General features: G+C 41.2%; 1 protein-coding gene and 1 long non-coding RNA gene across 5 annotated transcripts in view; one reads left to right on the top strand and one right to left on the bottom strand.

Annotated features, from left to right (window-relative positions):
• The window catches only part of slc4a7 (solute carrier family 4 member 7), a 57707-nt gene extending 38277 nt beyond the window's left edge, over positions 1 to 19430 (bottom strand). For 3 of the 4 annotated variants that reach the window (XM_044358072.1, XM_044358073.1, XM_044358075.1), the window contains exon 1: positions 5780 to 6164. In XM_044358072.1, coding sequence (XP_044214007.1) covers positions 5780 to 5836 — 57 coding nt within the window. In that variant the 5' untranslated portion in view covers positions 5837 to 6164. Of the gene's footprint in view, positions 1 to 5779; positions 6165 to 19254 lie in introns of those variants that run through there. The other variant, XM_044358074.1, reaches the window with a different exon arrangement.
• LOC122986745 lies at positions 7869 to 14217 on the top strand. Its single transcript, XR_006404365.1, has 2 exons — positions 7869 to 7921; positions 13751 to 14217. It is a non-coding gene; the product is annotated as an uncharacterized LOC122986745 (long non-coding RNA).
• Positions 19431 to 24155: the final 4725 nt, after the last annotated feature.

The following is a 24155-nucleotide window of genomic DNA, read 5'->3' as shown; positions in this document are numbered from 1 at the left end:
TGCCACGATGAACCGCCGGACGCATTCTGATGATGTCGTGAAAGTGTAGATGACTGAAGTGTCGTCCAGGTCCAAATAAGCTGTGAGAGGCCTCCAAGCAGAGCGGAGTGACAGATCCATCCGGTTCATGGGGGTTAAATATAGATTTTACACTCTGTTGGACACACAGCTCAGAGGATCGCTCCCTTCCTGTCATCACAGAGTCTGTTATCATACGAACCAACGCAACAGGAAGTAGAGATATGTGGCTGCTTCTGCTTCAGTCCACAGTTCAGCTCTTAAATATTCTGCACTTTACATGCAAAATATGATTCAGTTTTGGAGTTTTTAAAACTTCACCATGTTTTTTTTTTTTTTTTTTTTTTTTAAATCACGACCACAAAGACCCAAACTTCAACATCTCGGTTGAAGCTCCAGTGAGACAGACTGAAGGTCATGGGGGGTGAAATAAGTGAAGTCATGTGTCTGGATGGTACAGTAACCATGGTGAGATGACAGGATCTGGTCTGAGCACATCAAAGAAACGTCTTTGTTTCATCCAGACTTGATGACTGTAATGTGTTTTCTGCTCTGATACCTGCTGGTGCTTCACGTCTTCAGATGCTGCAGCTACAATCTCAACTAAAACAAGAACATTTGATCTTATTGCATCAATTCTAGTCTCGTTCACTGGTTTCCTACGTATGTTAGATCAGACTTTAAGGAGCCTCGTCATACCTGTCTGACCTTCAACCTGATGTTCCATCAGCAGCTCTCTGCTGTCTGTCAGCAGGACCTCGTTCTGCCGAGTCTGCTGACTCCTTTAAAGCTGAACTTAATACTCGTCTTTCTGCCTCAACCTTTAATTAGTTTAATTAGTATTTCATGACCTTGTCCTGCATGTGTGTGTGTGTGTGTGTGTGGGGGGGGGGGGATCTCAGTCTCAATGAGTTTATTAAACTTTGTAAATTAAAAACCTTGTTTGTCCGTCCAACGAGATTATTGATTATTGCATCTGTTCTGGTAACCACTGTATCTCTCTATAAGCACACGAGCGTCCAAGCTGTGTTAATGATGTCCTGTCTCTCTCTGTCTGTCCTGTGTGAATGATGTCCTGTCTCTCTCTCTGTCCTGTGTGAATGATATCCTGTCTCTCTCTTTGTCCTGTGTGAATGATGTCCTGTCTCTCTCTTTGTCCTGTGTGAATGATATCCTGTCTCTCTCTCTGTCCTGTGTGAATGATATCCTGTCTCTCTCTTTGTCCTGTGTGAATGATATCCTGTCTCTCTCTTTGTCCTGTGTGAATGATGTCCTGTCTCTCTCTGTCCTGTGTGAATGACGTCCTGTCTCTCTCTCTGTCCTGTGTGAATGATGTCCTGTCTCTCTCTCTCTCTGTCCTGTGTGAATGATGTCCTGTCTGTCTCTCTCTGTCCTGTGTGAATGATGTCCTGTCTCTCTCTCTGTCCTGTGTTAATGATATCCTGTCTCTCTCTCTCTTTGTCCTGTGTGAATGATATCCTGTCTCTCTCTTTGTCCTGTGTGAATGATGTCCTGTCTGTCTCTGTCCTGTGTGAATGATATCGTGTCTGTCTCTCTCTGTCCTGTGTGAATGACGTCCTGTCTCTCTCTGTCCTGTGTGAATGATATCCTGTCTGTCTCTCTCTGTCCTGTGTGAATGACGTCCTGTCTCTCGCTCTGTCCTGTGTGAATGACGTCCTGTCTCTCGCTCTGTCCTGTGTGAATGATATCCTGTCTCTCTCTCTCTGTCCTGTGTGAATGATGTCCTGTCTCTCTCTCTCTGTCCTGTGTGAATGATGTCCTGTCTCTCTCTCTGTCCTGTGTGAATGATGTCCTGTCTCTCTCTCTCTGTCCTGTGTGAAAGATGTCCTGTCTCTCTCGCTCTGTCCTGTGTGAATGATATCCTGTCTCTCTCGCTCTGTCCTGTGTGAATGATGTCCTGTCTCTCTCTCTGTCCTGTGTGAATGATGTCCCATCTCTCCCTCTGTCCTGTGTGAATGATGTCCCGTCTCTCTCTCCTCTGTGTGAATGATGTCCTGTCTCTCTCTCTCTGTCCTGTGTGAATGATGTCCTGTCTCTCTCTTTCTGTCCTGTGTGAATGACATCCTGTCTCTCTCTTTCTGTCCTGTGTGAATGACGTCCTGTCTCTCTCTCTGTCCTGTGTGAATGATGTCCCGTCTCTCTCTCTCCTCTGTGTGAATGATGTCCCGTCTCTCTCTCTCTGTCCTGTGTGAATGACATCCTGTCTCTCTCTTTCTGTCCTGTGTGAATGACGTCCTGTCTCTCTCTCTGTCCTGTGTGAATGACGTCCCGTCTCTCTCTCTCTGTCCTGTGTGAATGATGTCCCGTCTCTCTCTCCTCTGTGTGAATGATGTCCTGTCTCTCTCTCTCTGTCCTGTGTGAATGATGTCCTGTCTCTCTCTCTCTGTCCTGTGTGAATGATGTCCCATCTCTCTCTCCTCTGTGTGAATGATGTCCCGTCTCTCTCTCTCTGTCCTGTGTGAATGACATCCTGTCTCTCTCTTTCTGTCCTGTGTGAATGACGTCCTGTCTCTCTCTCTGTCCTGTGTGAATGACGTCCCGTCTCTCTCTCTCTGTCCTGTGTGAATGATGTCCCGTCTCTCTCTCCTCTGTGTGAATGATGTCCTGTCTCTCTCTCTCTGTCCTGTGTGAATGATGTCCTGTCTCTCTCTCTCTTTCCTGTGTGAATGATGTCCTGTCTCTCTCTCTGTCCTGTGTGAATGATGTCCTGTCTCTCTCTCTCTGTCCTGTGTGAAAGATGTCCTGTCTCTCTCGCTCTGTCCTGTGTGAATGATATCCTGTCTCTCTCTTTCTGTCCTGTGTGAATGACGTCCTGTCTCTCTCTCTGTCCTGTGTGAATGATGTCCCGTCTCTCTCTCTCCTCTGTGTGAATGATGTCCCGTCTCTCTCTCTCTGTCCTGTGTGAATGACATCCTGTCTCTCTCTTTCTGTCCTGTGTGAATGACGTCCTGTCTCTCTCTCTGTCCTGTGTGAATGACATCCTGTCTCTCTCTTTCTGTCCTGTGTGAATGACGTCCTGTCTCTCTCTCTGTCCTGTGTGAATGACGTCCCGTCTCTCTCTCTCTGTCCTGTGTGAATGATGTCCCGTCTCTCTCTCCTCTGTGTGAATGATGTCCTGTCTCTCTCTCTCTGTCCTGTGTGAATGATGTCCTGTCTCTCTCTCTCTTTCCTGTGTGAATGATGTCCTGTCTCTCTCTCTGTCCTGTGTGAATGATGTCCTGTCTCTCTCTCTCTGTCCTGTGTGAAAGATGTCCTGTCTCTCTCGCTCTGTCCTGTGTGAATGATATCCTGTCTCTCTCGCTCTGTCCTGTGTGAATGATGTCCTGTCTCTCTCTCTGTCCTGTGTGAATGATGTCCCATCTCTCCCTCTGTCCTGTGTGAATGATGTCCCGTCTCTCTCTCCTCTGTGTGAATGATGTCCTGTCTCTCTCTCTCTGTCCTGTGTGAATGATGTCCTGTCTCTCTCTTTCTGTCCTGTGTGAATGACATCCTGTCTCTCTCTTTCTGTCCTGTGTGAATGACGTCCTGTCTCTCTCTCTGTCCTGTGTGAATGATGTCCCGTCTCTCTCTCTCCTCTGTGTGAATGATGTCCCGTCTCTCTCTCTCTGTCCTGTGTGAATGACATCCTGTCTCTCTCTTTCTGTCCTGTGTGAATGACGTCCTGTCTCTCTCTCTGTCCTGTGTGAATGACGTCCCGTCTCTCTCTCTCTGTCCTGTGTGAATGATGTCCCGTCTCTCTCTCCTCTGTGTGAATGATGTCCTGTCTCTCTCTCTCTGTCCTGTGTGAATGATGTCCTGTCTCTCTCTCTCTGTCCTGTGTGAATGATGTCCCATCTCTCTCTCCTCTGTGTGAATGATGTCCCGTCTCTCTCTCTCTGTCCTGTGTGAATGACATCCTGTCTCTCTCTTTCTGTCCTGTGTGAATGATGTCCCGTCTCTCTCTCTCTGTCCTGTGTGAATGACATCCTGTCTCTCTCTTTCTGTCCTGTGTGAATGATGTCCCGTCTCTCTCTCTCTGTCCTGTGTGAATGACATCCTGTCTCTCTCTTTCTGTCCTGTGTGAATGATGTCCCGTCTCTCTCTCTCTGTCCTGTGTGAATGATGTCCCGTCTCTCTCTCCTCTGTGTGAATGACATCCTGTCTCTCTCTGATTCCAGCTTCTTAAATGTGAATATTTTCTGGTTTCTTTAGTCTCTATGATAATAAACTGAAGATCTCTGGTTTGTGGACAAAACATTTGACATTTGAGGACGTCATCTTTGACTTTGGGAAACACTGATCCACATTTTTCACTATTTTCTAACATTTTATGGGCCAAATAAATAATTGATTAATCCAAAACATAACTGCAGATTAATCAATAATGAAAATAATCGTTATTTGTAGCTGAACAATGAGCCACATACAGAGACTGGATCACTGACACAGCTACAGACACTAACACAGTCATTTTGTTTAGCTGCAGCCTCTGACAGAACAAACATTATTCTGATTATTTAACTAACTCGTTGACTATAAACCAAATGAAATATTTCCTGATGTGCTTCTATCTTGATTTGCACTTCGCTCTGCAGAAACCCACAGCAGCAGCAGCACAAACTGAAACTCACTCTGCAGAGTCAGAAAGTGCACGAGTAGAAGCAACATCACACTCAACAGTTAACTGCAGCTAAAATATCAATCAATACGTATTTAAGAAACTCTCTGATGCCGAGTGAGACCTGCAGCCTGTACGTGTTGACATTCATTCACAAAATAAAGACGGCAGTGATACGAGAAGGAAAGCATCAGAGAAGACGACGACGTCTAGTTTTAGGCTCCTAAAAATAAAAACTGTCCCGCAGAAATATAAAGATTATTCTGACTTGAAGATCAGATTTCAGATTTAGTCTCAACGTGCACTTATTATCCTTTTCCTCCTTACTGTTTTTCTCCGTCTCTGTGAGGGTTGAAGGTCGTATGTTGTATTGAGCATGATTCACTGAAAACTCCATCAACAGAAAATCAATCAGCAACAATTGTTTGTGGAGCTGAAACCGTTAGTCAACTAAAACTTGTCATAATACTCCTATAACAGTTTGTCAGATGTGAATATTTGCTGGTTTCTTTAGTCTGCTGTGATAATAAACTGAATCTCTTTGGTTGTGGACAGTTGAAGAGCCTTAGTGTTGATGAAACTGATTGATTAATAGAGAAAATAATGAAGAGATGAGTTGATAATGAAAATAATTGTTAGTAGCAGCCCTAATTGTTTCTTTTTTGTTTGTTTGTTTGTTTGTTTTTTAGGGAAAGTGCGAAAATTCACTGATGAGTCTTTGCATTTTCATTTATCGCTATTATATTCAGTTTATAGAGACACTAGAACCAATTAATCTAAAACTATTTATCCATAAAATAGTTGCTGAAAACTTAATTGTTATTGCAGTTCTACATTAATGATTTTGCAGCTTCATACATGAAACTGACCTGACTAACGATTGCATGGATTAAACAAATGCAGTTAAAATCTATATTAATTACATGTTAGACTGTGAATGTTGAGGCAGCCTTGATGATGTACATGTGGCTTCACATCTGATCTCTTTTCCTGTTTATTTGTCTCTTTTTTTCTAAAAATGCTTTGATGATACAGTCTGCAGTTATCACCACAAAACAGTCTGTTACGTGCAGCGAAGCCACCGCGAGGGGCCCCAAAACCACAAACTGTTCACGTAAAACCCAAGAACAGCAAGATACATACCAGTGACATCGCTCTGGCCACCCGCTGACTGACTATATCACCCCAGAAGTCTCCCATAGCTGCTCCGTCCCAGAAACACAGGCCAGCGTGTCAAACCAACTCTCCTCAGACGCCAAGAAGCACGCAGTGAAAAAACAGAAAAAACCTTCCAAAACAAGAGCGAGTTAACTTCCTTCTTGAAGTAGAAAAGATAAATCCAGCAGCTCTTCTGCCCGCAGCTGGGATATAAACAGTGGTGTGTGTGTGTGGATCTGCGAGACGTCTCAGGTTCAGTAAGTAAATACAGACGCTGAGCTGCCAGCAGCCTCGGCTATGATTCAGGTATTTATAGCTGAGCGTGTTGCTTCACTGAGCGCCTGTCAGAGCGACCGGAGGGCCTGGAAGTCTGCAAACACAGCAAGAAAAAAAAAAAACAAAAAAACTGAAAACACAGGAGGCGGGGCTCCTGCTTGAACGTGTCATCATCCACATAACTGAGCAGGAAAAAAGACAAACAGAGCAGGTCAGACTCGGAAACTAACTCCTTTATTTTACAAGAAAGTCCTCACTGTCACAGCTGCTGCTGCTGCTGGAATCACCCAGCATGTTTCCATTCGCATCCAGTCCACTACCAGGTCCTGAACTTTGTGTTCATTATGAGTCTCTCACCAGCTGTTGAATTATTTTAAAATCAGAACTATTTCTAACAAACAGTGTATCCATCCACCCAGTGAGAAATAGTCCCCCGCACAGTGCTCAGACGCCCGCTGACTGACTTTTAAAATATTTTATTTTTTATATTGATTTTTACTCAACGTACCCAGTCTGTGATCCGTCGTGTGGTCACATGATCCATCGTGTCAAACAGCAGCTTCACATGTGAACACTGTGTTCCAGCTGTGAGTCTGAACATGTTTCAACCTTCAGCAGAGCAGCTCTCTCTACTAGATCTATGACATTTTTCTCTCATTTATTTTTCTTTCTGCTTATTATTATTATATCTAGAATAAACTCTGACTTCCTGGGTGGCTTTAATCCTGGTAATTAACTGAGGTAAAGCTGCATAAAGAAGTCCGTTAATTGATTATCTTAATTAATTGTTTTGAGTCACTTTTAAAAAGGGACAAAAAGACATTTTTCACCATTTCCTGACATTTGATAGACCAAACAACTAACGGATTAATTAGTTGCAGCCTTGAACTGCAGCTGATTGTCTGTCTGAGAGTCAGGTTGGATAAATGTGACTTGCCAAAGGGCACATCAGCAGCAGCAGCAGCAGCAGCAGCAGCAGAAGCTCTTTTTTTATTTTTAAAGTAAACATTTTTGGGGTTTTGCATCTGTCAACAATGAAAAGTTTCCATTTGGCAACAACAATACCTGTGGTATCCTCTCCTCATGAGCCTCCTCTTCCTCTCAGCAACATAATCCTACAAACACTCTCCTCTGAGCTCCTTTATGGCCGAATAAACAGACACAGAACTTGAGGATCATAACAGGAACAAGAAACTAACTTCCTCTCTTATCAGAAGTCTGCTGGAGACCAAACTCTGTGACGCGCTGCTGTGCAAACTAAACTGCACTGAAGCGGCTGCAGAGATCAGTGAACACATGCTGCACTGCTGCAGGGCTGCAAAAAAAAAAGAGGAACTAGACTTTCACACAGTTCTGTTACTGTAATGGAAACGTGTAATATCTGTAGATTGTTTGCACAAATACCACAACAGAGGAAAAAAACGTATGTAATGTGAGCAGCGGACGAGAAAAAAGCACGAAGGGCTTCAACAGACAGACCAACTTCAAAGTGACAGTGAAAACCACAGAACAGGAACGGAACAAAGTGGGCGTCTGTTCACAGACAGTCTCCACGCTGACCTCCTCCTGCATCATCACGACATGACGTTCAGAATATAAATACAAGCCTGAGAACAATAAGAGCAATAAAAAAACGCTTGACGTGTCCCAGCCAATCACATTCAGACTGTGTTCGTCTTAGAAATCTGTCCGGACCTCCAAAACATGAGACCAACGTGAGACCAACGTGAGACCAACGTGAGACCAACGTGAGACCAACGTGAGGTGAACGAAGAGTCGTCGATACAAGCTGAGGGGACCAACGTGAGACCAACGTGAGGTGAACGAAGAGTCGTCGATACAAGCTGAGCTGTAACTACCATTTAGTTTCATTATCAATTCTTTGGCTCTTATTTTCTCATTTAATTGATTAATTGTTTGGTCTAAAATGAAAACAGAGCTGCAACTATGAGCTGATTAATCGTTTTTAGAGGAAACATCTCTGGTTCCAGGATGTAAAGATTATAAACTGAATAATTCTTCAGTTTTGGATTGTTGACCAAACGAGACGTTTGATGTCATCACCTAGGAAACAGTGAAAATGTCGACGTTTTATGGACCAAATCAACTAATCCATTAAATAGAGAAAAGTAGGGATGCACGATATTATCAGCACGTCATCGGTATCGGCTGATAAAAGCTCTAAAATGAAATATCGGCATCTGCTGATTATGAGAGGCTGATTTGTCGCCTTCTCCTCCTCCTGACTGTGTTTCCCTCCACGGACTGTTTCTCCCTGACGGTCCCGGTGTTTCCTCCGCAGGCTGCGCTTCACTTAGCTGCTTCTTCTAGCTGGGAGGCTAGCTGGCTGTGCTTCCCTCCGGCCATGCTGCGGCTAATGCTCCGCTAGCCTCCCAGCTAACGTTAGCCTCGGCTCTCCATGTGGATCCAACCGGAGCACCGAGTCCCGGTTTGTTATTCAGGTTAAAGTGGAAAGAAGCAGCTGAGTGAAGTGCAGCCTGCGGAGGAAACAACGGGACCGTCAGGGAGAAACAGTCCGTAGAGGAGCTGCTACTATGATCGGCTGCACAGATAGGAAACACTTCAGCTGACAGGATGACAGGATGTTTGGAAAAAAAAGTCTTCTTTTTGGTTTATAACGGCGGTTGTCAACCAGCGTATCAGGTGCATTAGCGCCACCTTCTGCTCCGGAGTGTGGACCAGAGATTAAATCCTTCACATTAATCCTGTCTGTCTAATAAACTCAATGAAAACTCTACTGCTGCTCCCACTTGGCAGGTTCATTAAAGTTTTAACGCTGAGCTCCTGAACTCCAGTCTTCCTAAGTTCTTCCTTCATATATTGTCTTTATTGATCATATTTAGCACAATCTATGCTGCATGTATAATAGTCTCCTCAGCCAGCTGGTAATAATATGTACATATATCAGTATCAGCCACAATGAGTTGGAAATATCGGATATTAGCAAAAAATCCAATATTGAGCATCCCTAGAGAAAATAATCAACAGATTTAGTATTATTTGGATTAGATGACGGCGCTCAATGAAACGTCAGAGGATCAAAGTTATTACGGTTCATCCTGAAGGAAACATGAATGAAGTAAATTTCATCACAATCACAGAGATGAACTGACTGTCAGATAAATGTCGTTTGATAAATATTGTGAGAGAACGGGTCGTTCTGCTGGTAGTTCAACGCCTCATGTCGACTGGAAGATAAAAATCTGTCCAAACACATTTATGTAAGAGCGAAAACAATCAAGTCACAAATCATTTTTATTAGTCTGCTCTGAGCGGTGAGAACAGATCAGAGCAGGACAATAAAACCATTGATCTGAGGAGGAGGAGGGGGAAACAGGAAGCAGTGTGTTCTGGGAAACCAGGCCTGGAGCTGCACAGGGTTCACAGTTTGGCTCAGAGGCACTTCAACAGGTTGAAGGTTTGAACTTTAAAACAGGAACTTCATCAGCTGTTCGACACGATGCTGCGGACCATTTGATTTACATCTTGATTAAAGCAGCAGCTCGTTATTAGACTCTATAAACGTCAGAACAGGAAACCTCACGTTGGAAAAGTTGGAACGAGGGATTGTTGATATTTCTGTTGATCGACGAATCAGCTAATTAATTTATTTCAGTTTGACTCTTGATACAGAATGATGAATGTGAGCCGAGGGACAAATGTCAGCTTTTATTTTAGCTTGGCTTTAAAATAAAAGCTCTGCTATTATAAGAATGAACACACACACACACACACACACACACACACACACTCACACACACTCACACACACTCACACACACACACACACTCACACACACTCAGAGTCGAGATAAAGTCAGACCGGCTCTCAGGACTCCCCGGAGACCAGAGACACGTCCTCCCATCTCTGCTGTCGCTCCCTTATTAGGAGAACCAGCTGAGAGGAAAAAACCACATGAAACCACATCTGGACTGCAGCCGCGTTTACTAAACACACCAGGAACTGTGGGAAAATTCACACCGGCCAACACACACACACACACACACACACACACACACACACACACGCTCTGACTGACTTATATCAATAACAGTCACTGTGAGATCGGCCAATCAGTAGCCTTTCAACAACACTAACCGTAGACCCCCCCTTCTCTCCTCCCACTGACACACTTTCACTTTCTTGGGAAAAGATATTAAAGAATATATCAGTAGCTAAATAATAAATATTAAGGGGGGTCATGATTTGTAAAGATCAATAGGTCATTGGTAGGGATGCACAATATCTGATACATGTACATATTATTACCAGCTGGCTGAGGAGACTATTATACATGCAGCATAGATTGTACTAAGTATGATCAATAAAGACAATATATGAAGGAAGAACTGAGGAAGACTGGAGTTCAGGAGCTCAGTGTTAAAACTTTAATGAACCTGCCGAGTGGGAGCAGCAGTAGAGTTTTCATTGAGTTTATTAGACAGACAGGATTAATGTGTAGGATTTAATCTCTGGTTCACACTCCGGACCAGAAGGTGGCGCTAATGCACCTAATACGCTGGTTGACAACCGCCGTTATAAACCAAAAAGAAGACTTTTTTTTTTTCCAAACATCCTGTCAGCTGAAGTGTTTCCTATCTGTGCAGCCGAACACAGCAGCTCCTCTACGGACTGTTTCTCCCTGACGGTCCCGGTGTTTCCTCCGCAGGCTGCGCTTCACTCAGCTGCTTCTTCCCACTTTAACCTGAATAACAAACCGGGACTCGGTGCTCCGGTTGGATCCACATGGAGAGCCGAGGCTAACGTTAGCTGAGAGGCTAGCGGAGCGTTAGCCGCAGAGGAGATGGCAACAAATCGGCCTCTCATAATCAGCAGAAATGGCCGATGCCAATATTTCATTTTAGAGCTTTTATCGGCCGATAATATCGTGCATCCCTAGTTGCAATACATGACATCCAGCCACTAGATGTCGCACTATAGCATCAACATCTCCAACCAAGACAAACATGTGTCTCGTTTACTTAATAAAGTTGGAGAAAAAACACAGAGAGAGGGAGTGTGACTTCATTCTCTGCTCAGGTCATCATTACTCTATATCTATATCTTTACATAACAAATAGTTGTTTGCTGACATCCAGGGAGGCTCATAAAAGATGAGAATGAGATCATAAAAACTGTTACGTTCTCCTGTTGTATGTAAAACCTGAAGGATACTCTCTCTCTCTCTACGGATTAATCACCCAGTTATTGATAACTGATGACGTATTTATGAGTTCGTATTATGAAAGGAGACGGTGAAGGAATATGAACAGTACTGTACAGACAGAGTCTAAAGTTAATGTGACGTCTTCTAGAGGCGGCAGAGTTCAGAACATAGAGGAACAAACACTTGCACAGGAAATGTATCTGATAACAGAGGACAGATAATAGAAGTGGGCGGAAAAATAACAATTTTCATAATATACCTCTTGCAACAAAAAGTGTTTTTCTTGCAGAACAAAACAAAGCCTGCGTCGAGCCGAGGAGTAAAACTGCTGCAGAGAACTGAAATATGAGCTGATTGTGTTGAGCTGCAGCGGGTGTCTTTGTTTATGACTGAATAAAGTTGTTCTCAACATCCTTCTATTACAGCAGAGCTTCTATAGGAGGAAGTCTGGAAACAGCCAAGAAAGAAATAAAAAGGAAAAGTCCCCCCAAAGCAGCTGCTGCTGCTGCTGCTGATGATGATGATGATGATGATGATGATGATGATGATGATGATGATGATGATGATGCATGTTTATATGTTTCATAACAACAGGCTCAAACCCTTTGCAGGAGGTGCTGAAGAGCATGCTGGGTAGTGTAGGAAATCCAGAGTTTCTGCAGCTTCATGAAGTATGAAAGGCTGGAAAACCAGTGACGATACGAACTACAATCATTTATTATTATTATTATTATTATTATTATTATTATCATCATATCACATTTCTATGAGAACTCCAGCAGCATATAACAATTATACAACTGGGAAATGATGTAATTAATTCAATTAATGAGACCTGAACTCGGATAAGAGGCAGAAAACGGTTCAATGCTCTAACCAGGAGTTGATTAATTGATTAGGTCGTATTCAGATCAGATCAGGCGGTGCGGTGAACCAGTCCTCCCATTCATCTGCGTTTCGGCCGCGGCTGGGGAACTTTTGGAGAAACCTGACGTCACAGCGGCTGAAGGCTGCGGTGGCCAATCACAGCTGGAGATCACTGATCAGAGTAGTAAACTCTGCCATGACAGGAGGACATTTATCCTCATATGATAACGTTAAAAATAAAGTCAGACTTTGCTGTCTTCTCGACTCATTTTAAAAAAGACGAGAGAAAGAGAGAGAGCGCAGCTGCGGTCGAGCGAGCTAGAGAGTGAATGAAGAGAGGGAGACGGCCGGTGAATCAGATCAATAAAATGTTATTTTGTGATTGTTTCACAGGGTTACGTTCTAGAGCACAAATAAACACGCCCACCCCCCGTCACACCTCCTCTGGACCCTGCGGCTGATGGTCTGAATACAGTCTCAGTCAATCAGTGCAGCTGCAGCACATCAGCTGTCGCACCAGTTTCACTGTGGTTTATAACGTTACAGTCTACAGCAGGAAGAGACGACATTCAACATCTTTACACATGAAATATGAGACTTTATTACTCTGAAGGAAACTGAATTTGATACTTTAAAACCTGCAGACACCCTGACATCACTGACTGTTCGTTAAAGACGTCCATCATCTCTCTCTCTCTCTCTCTCTCTCTCTCTCTCTGTCCGATGTGTTATTTACTGTCAGTCCAGCTGTTCACACAGTCCAGCTGTTGCCGTCGACAGCGTCTTTGTGTTTCTGTAGTCACGGCGACCACAGGAGGATAACACGGTGTTTTATACCGGCTGCATCTGATAGCAGTGGTGAGTCGGGTCATGAGATACAGCGAGCAAACAGCCTCCACATGACACACACACACACACACTGAACACACACACACACACACACACACACACACACACACACACACACACACACACACACACACTGAACACACACACAGCCAATCAGAGCCTTTGTGGGCATGACAGAAATAAATGAAAACGCTCCAGTTTCTAGTTTCTCTCTTCTGGTTTTTCCTTCTTTCCACTTTTCTCTGTTTGTCTTCGGCTGTTTTTTTTTTTTCTCTCTTATCCTGAAGCGTGTAATATAAACTACCCACGATGCTTTTTGCACACTGTTTGTTCACATGTACAACACGACCAAATAAATAAAATAAAGAAGACTCATTGAGTCACAGTGGAAGTACTGCAGACGTTTAAAAAAGATCAGTCTGGTGCAGAGCTGCAACGATTCATTGATTAGTTCATCAATAGAACAGAACATTCATCTGCAGCAGCTGTGATATTTAAGGTTTGATGGTTCCAGGTTCTTAAAATTGAGAAGTTGCTGCTTATATTATTGTAAATTAAATATTTTGGGCTGTTTGACGGACAAAACAAGGTTAATGTGACGCTCTAGTCTGCTAATCTATAACTCAACAAGGTTTCTCTGATACATGTTCTGACTTTATATTCTGCACATTAATAAAATAAAACAACGTTCTGATGGTTTAAACAACACCGAGACGATCACGAACTGCAGCTCGACTTCCTGCACAGTTTCTTCTTCTTCTTCTGTTTCCCTGCAGACTCGGTTGCATCCTGACAGGATCCAGTCTTTAACGGCCCACCAGAGAGCGCCGAGCCGCTGGAGGACCAGACTGCTGACATCATCACGAGTCACCCGGGGACGCCGCCACCACAACACGAGCCTGAACGCACCGCAGCTGTGTGTGTGTGTGTGTGTGTGTGTGTGTGTGTGTGTGTTTAGTCCGTGTCACTGTGCAGTCGCCGTGTTTCACCCACTTTTTAAACTCAACACGCCTGTTTTAAAATGACGCACATACCTGTTACCATGGTTACCATGCTGCAACTAACAATGATTTTCATCATCTGGTGATAATCGTTTATAGTTTATAAAGTCAGTTTATTAACTTTGCAGAATTTCCGTTTGTGTTCGAGCTGCAACGATTAGTTGATCAATTGATTAGTTGCCAACTATTAAATTAATCAACTATCTTAATGATCGATGAATCATTTTGATTCAGTTTTTAAGCTGCACGTCTTTGTTTGGTGAAGCTTCTCTAATGTGAATATTTTCTGGTTTCTTTAGGAAACACTGATCAACATTTTCACCAATTTCTGATATTTTATGGATCAAAACGACCATCAAACAATTGATTAATCAATAGAATCCATAATGATAATAAAGGTTAGTTGCAGCTCTGATAGACAGTTTAGAGCTGCGATGACATCACGCAGACTCTGAGACGTCGTCGACATCAATAACTGAATTTTATAGATTACATGTTTCATCCAGAGAATTATTGTCAGATTAAATGAGAATGAAAATAATCGTTAGTTGTGAACTGAAACTATTATTTTCATCTAGAGACAGAAAATTAAATCACTTTTTGATTATTTTTGATAATTGAATCATCGTTTTTGTCAAAAAGGTGAAATATTCTCTGGTTTCTGCTTTTCAAATGTGACAATAAATCAAAAAAATCTGATTTTATTGAGAACAAAACAACAACACTTAACATTTTACAGACTAAGTGATTAATTGAAAACATAACTGGCAGAATATTCAATCATTTGCAGCCCTATTTTCATTATTGATTCATCTGTTGATTATTTAATTGATTAGCAGCAGCTGGACTGTCGGATGCATCTAAAACTCAAAGATCTTCACTGTTTATTCTCACATAAGACGAAGAAACGCAGCTGAAGGCTGAAATCAAGAGAAACTTTCTTTTAGAACTAAAGTACAAAACTCTTGTTGAAAGTGTTTTAACTCTTCATCTTCCCGCCTGCTGAACAGTCAGTAAACCCTAAAAGTCCTCAGTTCAACGTTTTACAGAGAAGACGAGGAAGAGGAGGCTCGACTGAGTCATCAGTACTCTGAAGCCACAGACTTGTTATTAATGTGTTAATATGGATTATAATAGAAGAAGAATCATGTTTAAAGCATCTTCATGTTTTCTATCCTGATGGACAATAAAGATTTATTCTAATGTGTCAGCAGAAGGATTTAAACCACAGATCTGCTGCCTCAGACTCCTGCAGCTCATCTGACCGACGACGATCGACAGACGTTCAGCGACGATGACAGAAGTGTTGCCGAGGTTTGATGTTCAGCAGACGAGCTGTGAGCTGATAACTGTCTGCTTCACTCTGAGCAGCACAGAAACAAACACAACGTTGTGTGTGTTTAAAAGTTGGGAAAAGTTGAGACAAACAGATGAATCACAGTCAGGAGGAGACGAGAGAGGAAGAACACAGCAGCAGCAGCAGCAGCATGTTGATGGATGTTAATGTGTTTAGCAGCTCGTCTCTGTGGAGGGAAACTGAAACGTAGAAAAGCTGCTCAACACTTTAAAGACAAATATCTACAGCTGCAACATTATTAATCTGATGATTATTTTCTCGATTAGTCGATACATTATTATTATTATTATTATTATTATTATTATTATTATTATTATTATTATTATTATTATTATTATGGTGACGTCTTGACATGTTTTCTTTATGTGACCAGCAGTCAGTGACCTTTATATGAATCTCTGGCATCTAAACTTGTTTATGCTTTTTATCTTTTCTATGTTTGGTTGTTTTTTGTATTTTATTGGATCATAAATGACATTTAGATAAAATACAACCAAGTAAGCAGCCAGAAAAAAAACCCTCTGCAGCTAAAGTGATGCTAGTGCTGCTTTACAGTAACGTTAATGTAGCATTAGCTTGATCGTTAGCATTAGTTTGATCGTTAGCATTAGTTTGATAGTTAGCATTAGCTTGATCGTTAGCATTAGTTTGATTGTTAGCATTAGTTTGATAGTTAGCATTAGCTTGATCGTTAGCATTAGTTTGATCGTTAGCATTAGTTTGATAGTTAGCATTAGCTTGATCGTTAGCATTAGTTTGATCGTTAGCATTAGCTTGACCGTTAGCATTAGCTTGACCGTTAGCATTAGCTTGACTACTGCTGTATTCTCTCTGTGTTACTGTGATTAACAGCATGCTGGTGAACGTTCTGCTTCACGCTCACTCAGACTTTTAAAGAGGAAGGTTTTGATGTTTCCAGAGTGACTGAAGGAGGCAGAAGAGGAGACAGAAGTGAGGAAGAGTAGCAGGATGAAACATGTTTCTAGATGAATCACTGTTCTGTTAATATCTTTAATAAAGACACAATAACTCTGTTGACATGTCTTCAGCTGCTAGAAGGTCGTTGACCTCATGACCTTCAGTCACTGATAGTTTCAGTTATTAGGAAACAAAACGCTGATTCATCTATAAATCAAACTGGAGTCTCGTTGTCAGTTTTGTTATTTTGTTATATTATAAACAAACATGGATCAACATTCATATTTGTTTTTAACTGATACTGATCAACATTTATTCATGTGTTGTAAATAAATATTGTTAATATTTATTATCACAGCGATACAGACGACCTTACAGACCCCCCCCCCCCCCCCACTAAACCAGCAGCTTCAGGAGTGTAAAATCCTCGAGGAGACACTGAGACCTCAGAACAATTCATCAATAATCAAAATAGTTGGTGATTGATTTATTAGCCGATTAATTGACTAATCATTGACTGTTAGTCTGTTATCAGTATCATGATATTATGTGAAGCCATTAAACCCTGTAACCCTCCTCTAGACCCCGACAGGAACATGTGGGAGTAAAACTGGATGAAGCCAACTGTTGCTGAGGGTTCGATTCCCTGCTGCTGCCGCCGCTGCTGCTGCTGCTGCTGCTGCTGCTGCTGCTTTGCATCAAAGATGCTAATAAATGTCGTATTATTGTGGAGCTGCCACTCCATCTGCAGCAGACAATAAGCCGCTCCGTCAGCTCTCACAGCTCCACACAGCTGCCATTGTTCACAGCCGAGCCTCATTTGAATGAACAGAGTGAAAAGTTTCACCTCCGTTTCCATGGAGCGTCTACAGACAGGAAGTCAGCGGCTGATTAAACAGAAGACTCCTGCCTGCTGTATTGTACAGAGCTTCACACAACAACAACACCAACGAACAAGAAGCTGGAGGACCGAGAGAGAAAAACGCCTGCAGAGACACAAATCTGAAAATCAAAGTTTAACATGTTACAGCTGATTAAAGGAGGATCTGAGGCCATGAGAGCAGCAGATGATGGTGCTCACCTGTCAATCATGTTCTCAATAAACACCGATGAATCTATATCTAGTCTATGAAATGTCTGGAAATAGAGAAAAACACCTAAAGAGACGCCTTCAGATGTGTTTTATCTGATCAACAGTCAATCAATCAGTTTTCTACCACATGAAGGTTTCAAATCATCACATCTGAGAAGCTGCAAACCAGCTGATGTTTGTATATTTTTCCTTAATTTTCTGTTGATCAACTTCTCAATTAATCTACTAATTGTTGCAGCTTTACTCTATTAAATGTGCATCAGTGTTTCCTAAAGATCTTCAGAAAATATTCACATTTCACAAGCTGCAATCAGAGAATTTGGACTTTTTTTTTGACTCAAAATCAAACCAGTTGGTGATTAAATATCTGTCAATAGACAAATTGATTGATTAATTCATCGTTGCAGCTCTACTTTGTATTGTGAGCGATTGTGTGTAGTTGAGGTAAACTTCCTCTGTGGACGGTTTCTGTCAGCAGCTGTTATTCAGGAAGGTTCTCAATAAAGCCGACACTGACTGATGTCCTGTCTCCATGGTAACCGCGCTGCAGCATCCAGCAGGATGGTGAGGACCGTTCTGGTCGGGAGAAAATCAAACCTTTATTAGTTATGAAGTTTTAAGACTTTATAACCAATGTTCACCTCCATAAACGTCATCCTGACTGTAGTGGACTGGAGGTGGGAGGTCACATGACTCAGCCATCATATGAAAGTCCTGCAGGTCAGGTGGGAATGAGAGGAATGTCTGAACCAGCCAAAACACATGAGAACTGGTTCCATAAAATAAAAACTCTCTACATCGGATGAGAAAAGTCGTCACCAACGAGCCAAAAAAGGTCAAATGTCAACCACAGAGCAGCATCAACAGACAGCTGGTGGAGATCCAGAGCCTTGCTCAAGGGCACGTTTCCTCTGGAGCTTCAAACCAGACTTCTCTTCCTGAATACACACCACCATGTAGTACAAACACATCACACACACATCACACACACACACACACACACACACACACACACACACACACACACACACACATCTCCACGTGCTCTGTTTTGCACGTTTGCTCATGAACAACTCAACAAACTGATGATAAATGTGACATAAACGCGGGTTGTCTGAACAGCAGTCTGTCCTTCCAGCCGCTTTCACAACAGTTAATGTGATCGTTTAATCAGTCTGAACAAAACTCCGCTACTTTCTTTGTCATTTTTAAGTTTTTGTGGTCACCGGTACAACTAGATACTTCATACAGCAGCTTAAGACATTTATTTTAAGTCGTTAGGATCTATTCTCATATTCGGCGTATAAACACGAGTTTGTCAGAGTCGCATTTTGTTAAAAACTTTGATTTCATCTTTGATTATCGGCTGAACTTCGCGCCGCTGCCGCTCAGACGAGCAGCAGCTGCGGATGAGAGCGTGAAGGGGAAAGTAAAGCTAACCAGCCAGAAAAGATGATATTTGATTAAAATGAGAGCTTCTGATGGGATGTGATGAATGACGAATGTAAGATTACTTCGTAAACATTCAAATACGTGTATTACTTATATTTTAAAACATACACAGACTTTACGTGGAGCCTCCGTACTCAGAACTGAATGATTTTATAACGGAGTTCCGTTAACGGAGAGCAGCACGCATCGGTTCTTCACTTCCTGGCATAAACGTGGTCGCTTAAAAACAAAAGCAGACGGTTTCCAGCCGTCGTTTCCAGCCGGGCTGAGAAGTTAAACCGTCACTAACACACAGGTTTAATTATTCCGTGTCGGTAGTTTTTCTCTGACAGCGGGACATCTTAGAGGAAAACCTCCGGTTTGTTCTCAAAGCTCTTTACCGGGATAATTCACATCCTGCTGGGGGGAGTCGCTAGCCGCCGGCTAACAGGTACACTTGAGAGGAAAGTGGGAACTTACAGATGTGAGGAGAGGTCTCATCTGCTCGCTGTTGTCTTCATCCATCTCCGGAACACGCAGTTGAAACTCCTCTTCCTCTCCTCCGGGAGGTTAAAGCTCATCCGAGTCAGCTAACCGCCGGCTCCCCTTCTGTTTTTAGACGTTTCTATCCTCCACTACTTTACAACTGCCTGGAATATATTAACTCCAGATGTAAAGCCCGCCCATTCTGTGATTGACAGCTCCGGACTCCGCTTACGTGGCAGAAATTGTTTCACTTCCACCAATCACAGAGCCGGAAAGTGTAATGGGCGGGGCTTTACCGGTAACAAAGCATGAGAGTTTTTCTCATTGACTTCAGGCTGCTGGCTAGTTATCAATAACACAACAGATACTGTTATTGATCCTGTAATGACAGACCAGATATTACTGATATCAACGGAAGCAAACCGCCGCAGTCACCAATGAAAACAAGGAGGCCTTATCTTAAAATTATGACTTATTATCTCAAAATTATGAGGTAATAAATCATAAAATTTTATGTTTTTTTTCAATGGTGATTGCAAGGCGCTTCCGTAGATATCAGCAGTAAAAATAATATATATTATTGATAATTACTTTATATGTTTTTTTTATAAAGATGTAAGAGATTTTTACATTATTTTGAGTCAAAACATTTTTCAGTGACAGTAACTGTCTGACATTAGGCTGTTAATAAAAAATAAATGATAATAATAATATGAATACAGCACTTGTCCAATCTGTCATATCATCATTTCATAGATAGATAGATAGATAGATAGATAGATAGATAGATAGATAGATAGATAGATAGATAGATAGACAGATAGATAGATAGATAGATAGATAGATAGATAGATAGATAGATAGATAGATAGATAGAGCCACTAACTTAAAAAGTGAGTCAGTTTGTTCGGGTCCAGTAATAAAGTGATTCAGCAGTAAAACAGGATGTATTTTCATAAACAGATGACGTAGAAAAGAAAATATGCAACCTCCTCCTCACTGATTCACAGGATTTTTGAGGTTTATACTGATATTAATATTTGAGAGTTCTTAAAATCTGATAATGATATAGTATATCAACCAATATTTATTATTATTACCCAACCTATAACATAACTGGAAATGTACTGGGCAGCTAATCAATAAACTGATCACTAACAGGAAAACCTTTATTAGCTCACTCTGGAAAAACAAGCTTGGAAAGTTTTGGGAAAGTTTGGCGTCCAAACTGTTGGCTGATTCTGCTCTTTTCTTTCATTATGAGTCAAAAGTTGAGTCTTCGTTCATAATGTTGGAATTATTGAAAAACAGAAACTGGACTTTAAGAATCAAGTATAAAACAATCAGTGGTGGATGATAACTAATCATATTTATTCAAGTATTGTACTTAAAGCTGCTATAATCAATATTTCTCTGCTCCTCAGTCTGATCTATACAGTGAGTAATGTGTTGGTTGTGGCTCGTAGTGATAAACCTACAGAGACTCTGCAGCTCCTCTCGGCTTTACGGAGCTTTATAGTGAGTTTCAGCTCATTGTTTATCTGTCCGGCTGCAACTTCACTGTTCTGCTTCACTCTCAGCGTCTCATAGCGTCGTTTTCAGAGTAAAACCTACCTGCTCACAGACACAGTTAGCTGTAGACTAGCTGGTGAACATAGTGGAGCATTTAGCAGCTAAAGAGCCAGATATTTCCCTCAGGAGTTGGTAGAGAGTAAAAACAGAAACTAAAAGAGAAACACGACTCCACATGAATGATAATGTTGCTAAAAATACTTCTGTATGCAATGGAGTATTTTTTTACTTTGATACTTTAACATACTGTTCAAGTTAAATTTGACAGCAGTAAAAACAACCTGAACACATGAGTGACGTAGAATTTACAAAAACAGAAATATTTCAACTACAAAAACTGTTTGTGCTGCTGTTGAGGGTTAAATTGGACCCAAATTAATTCATAAAATCAAAAAGTTCACAATCAATAACATGCAGTGAAATAAGTTCGGCTGTTGTTTTCTCCTGTTTGAGGTAACTTGAGGTTCTCAATGGTTTTTTTCTCCATAAACAACTAATGTATACTCATAGCATCTAACACAGTTATATATTTATATTCTGGTTCCTTTATCTACTGAAAACTCTTTATCTGTAGTAGTTTTTCTTATATCTTTACTGTTAATCTTGTATATAATTATTTTTGCCTGCAGTATTGAGCCTCGTCATCAGCATCTCATTGTTCAGATGATGTTTTTTTTCACACAAATGGCAAATAAACTTAAATTTGAACCTGAAATTGATTTAAAATCTAAAGAACAGACTCTTCCTGCTCGGTATAAAGACTAATCACGAGGGAATACTGTCAGGATATGAACAGGTTAAGTACTGAAAACACATCAAAAGGCATTCTGGGAAAGACAGGAAGTAGGCGAGGAACAAAAAATCACAGCTGTGAAAAGAATAAAATAAATATTGTACATAACTCGTCAGGTGAGCTGGGAAGTTGCTTTTTTTCCCATCCTATCAAACAGTCCATGAATGCAGCATTATGGAGGGAAAACTGAGATATTTTTTAATGAAGTTCGGCTGGAAAACAGAATAATAATTGTTAAAAAGCCGACGGACTCATGATGATGGAGGAGCCACATGAAAGCGGCTGCATCAGCTCAGACGCAGTCCGCCGTGTGTTTTTGCCTTTTGAACAGCTTATCTGTGATTAGCAGCTTCATATTTGTGTGGCGTTTCCCCTCCTGCTGGTCCCCGTTCACCGCCGTAATCCTGACAGATTATTTCATTACAGTAAAGTCATTGTTGTTCTAACAAAGCAGCGCGGGGGGCCTCCCGGCATCCCCCCACAGTCCTTTATTCTTTTTTTTTATCTTTATATCTTTATATTCTTCAGGGAAATAATACATGAACTGGCTTTTTCAAATGTCACACATTCAATTCTAGATAAAAGAACAACATTTATTACTCAAAAATCTATAAACTCTTCTGTGTCGTTTTGTTTACAGTCTGAAATAAAATGCCTTTAGTCACATGTTTACATTTTTTTAATTCTTCCTTTTTTCTCATCGTTATCAAATAGCATGTCATAATTATGATGAAGAATCTAATTATAAGAAAGAGAGAATCTGTCATTATTCTGACAAACTCAAAATTACAAGAAACTTTTTCATAATTATGACTTATTAATTACAAGAAAGAAAGTAAAATCTAATAACTATAAGAAACATTTGAGAAAGTTTCTCATTATGAGTCATGATTTAGCATCTGTTATAAGTATAAGAAAGGAATTATTATTATTACCTGCTTGTTGATTTACAGTAATATGTTGTCTTGTGCCACATTATGTTTTGGTATCTGTTGCAAAAAATAAAATAAACTGGAATTACCAAAAAAAAAAAAGAAAGAAAGGAAGAACTGTCTCGAAACTCAAAGAAACTGTTTTTATAATTCTGACATAATGTCGAGTTTTTACAACAAAGAAAGAAAAAACACAGTAATTAGAAACGTTGACAGTCATGTGACGTCTCCTTTGCCTTCTGCTTAGACGTCTCTTTGTGGGCGGGTTGGCGAGGACGTCGGGGAACGACCTGCTGCACCTGAGTAGTTTAGATTATTCAGGTGTCTTCCTCTCTCTTCCTCCCACCAGCTTAGACCAGGTTAGACTTTGGTTCTGTTTTGTTTTGCTTGCACAAACCACATACTTCACTCATCCATACGTTGCATTCATGACTGATTTAACTGACTGACATTATTACAATTTTATATTAAGTTAAATACAATACATATATATTTTTTAGAAGCTTTATTCACATGTGTCACTGACTCTGAGCCGGTTCGTGATAGTTAGTATCGTATGTTGAAGTCATGACTTCTATCTCACTTCCCATTATGAGATTTTATCACATTATTATGACTGAGTTCATATTTATAAAGGTGTGTTCAGACAGAAAGTGAATGTTTGTCTCATGTGTCATTTGTATGAATTTGACTGTTTTTGATGTGTCGACTGTACGAACGTCGGCTGTAAGATTGTTTGAACTCACCAGAGATTTCAGACCTTTTAAATTACTTTCACATTCTGTCTGAACAGTCGGAACGAAAGAGAAACTGAATATGAGAAAATATCTCAAAACTATGAGAAAGACATCATGACTCAGTACATGACAATTTTAATAAAGAAAGAAAGAAAGAAAGAAAGAAAGAAAGAGGGAGAGTTCCTCATGATTAGGAAAATATATGGAATATACAGCACTGTGCAGATGTTTTAGTCCCTTTAGATGTTTAGATCCATGATGCAGCAGCATCAGGAGACGTCTGATCATCTGCAGCAGGACAACAAACATCCAGCCAGAGTCATAAAGATCCATCTTCAGTGTCTGATCTCAACATCATGGAGTCAGTCTGGGATTAACATGAAGAGACAGAAGCAGCAGAAGAAGAAGACGCAGGAACAACCGACCTGCTGACAACCTGAAACTGTCACATCTTGCCTGGACTTTGGGTGTTTTTGGTCTTATGTTGTGTTCTGTGGGGTCTCCTGGTTTTGCACGTCTGTTTAGTCCCTCGGTTCATAAGGGTTTTCTTGTATGATTTTGGTGGTGGGTTTTAGAGGACTGCATCATTAGTTTGTTGGGTTGTGTGCTTGGGTTTGTGTTTGTGGTTGGTTTTGGATGGGTTAGTGTAGATGGCATTGAGTTTGTTTTCTGGGTTTTTGTTCTGTTTCCCTTGTGTGTTCATGTGCTCCTCCACACCTGCCCTGCATTTGGACAGATGTGCAAAACCAGGAGACCCCACAGAACACAACATAAGACCAAAAAACACCCAAAGTCCAGGCAAGATGTGACAGAAACACTGAGAACTGCTGCTGGTTTAAAGACGAAGCTGCTCACAGCAGA

The sequence above is a fragment of the Thunnus albacares genome, chromosome 8, assembly GCF_914725855.1.
Source record: "Thunnus albacares chromosome 8, fThuAlb1.1, whole genome shotgun sequence".
Taxonomy (NCBI): Eukaryota; Metazoa; Chordata; class Actinopteri; order Scombriformes; family Scombridae; genus Thunnus; species Thunnus albacares.
The sequence above is the reverse complement of the archived record's forward strand: the minus strand, read 5'-3'. Positions and strand labels throughout refer to the sequence as shown.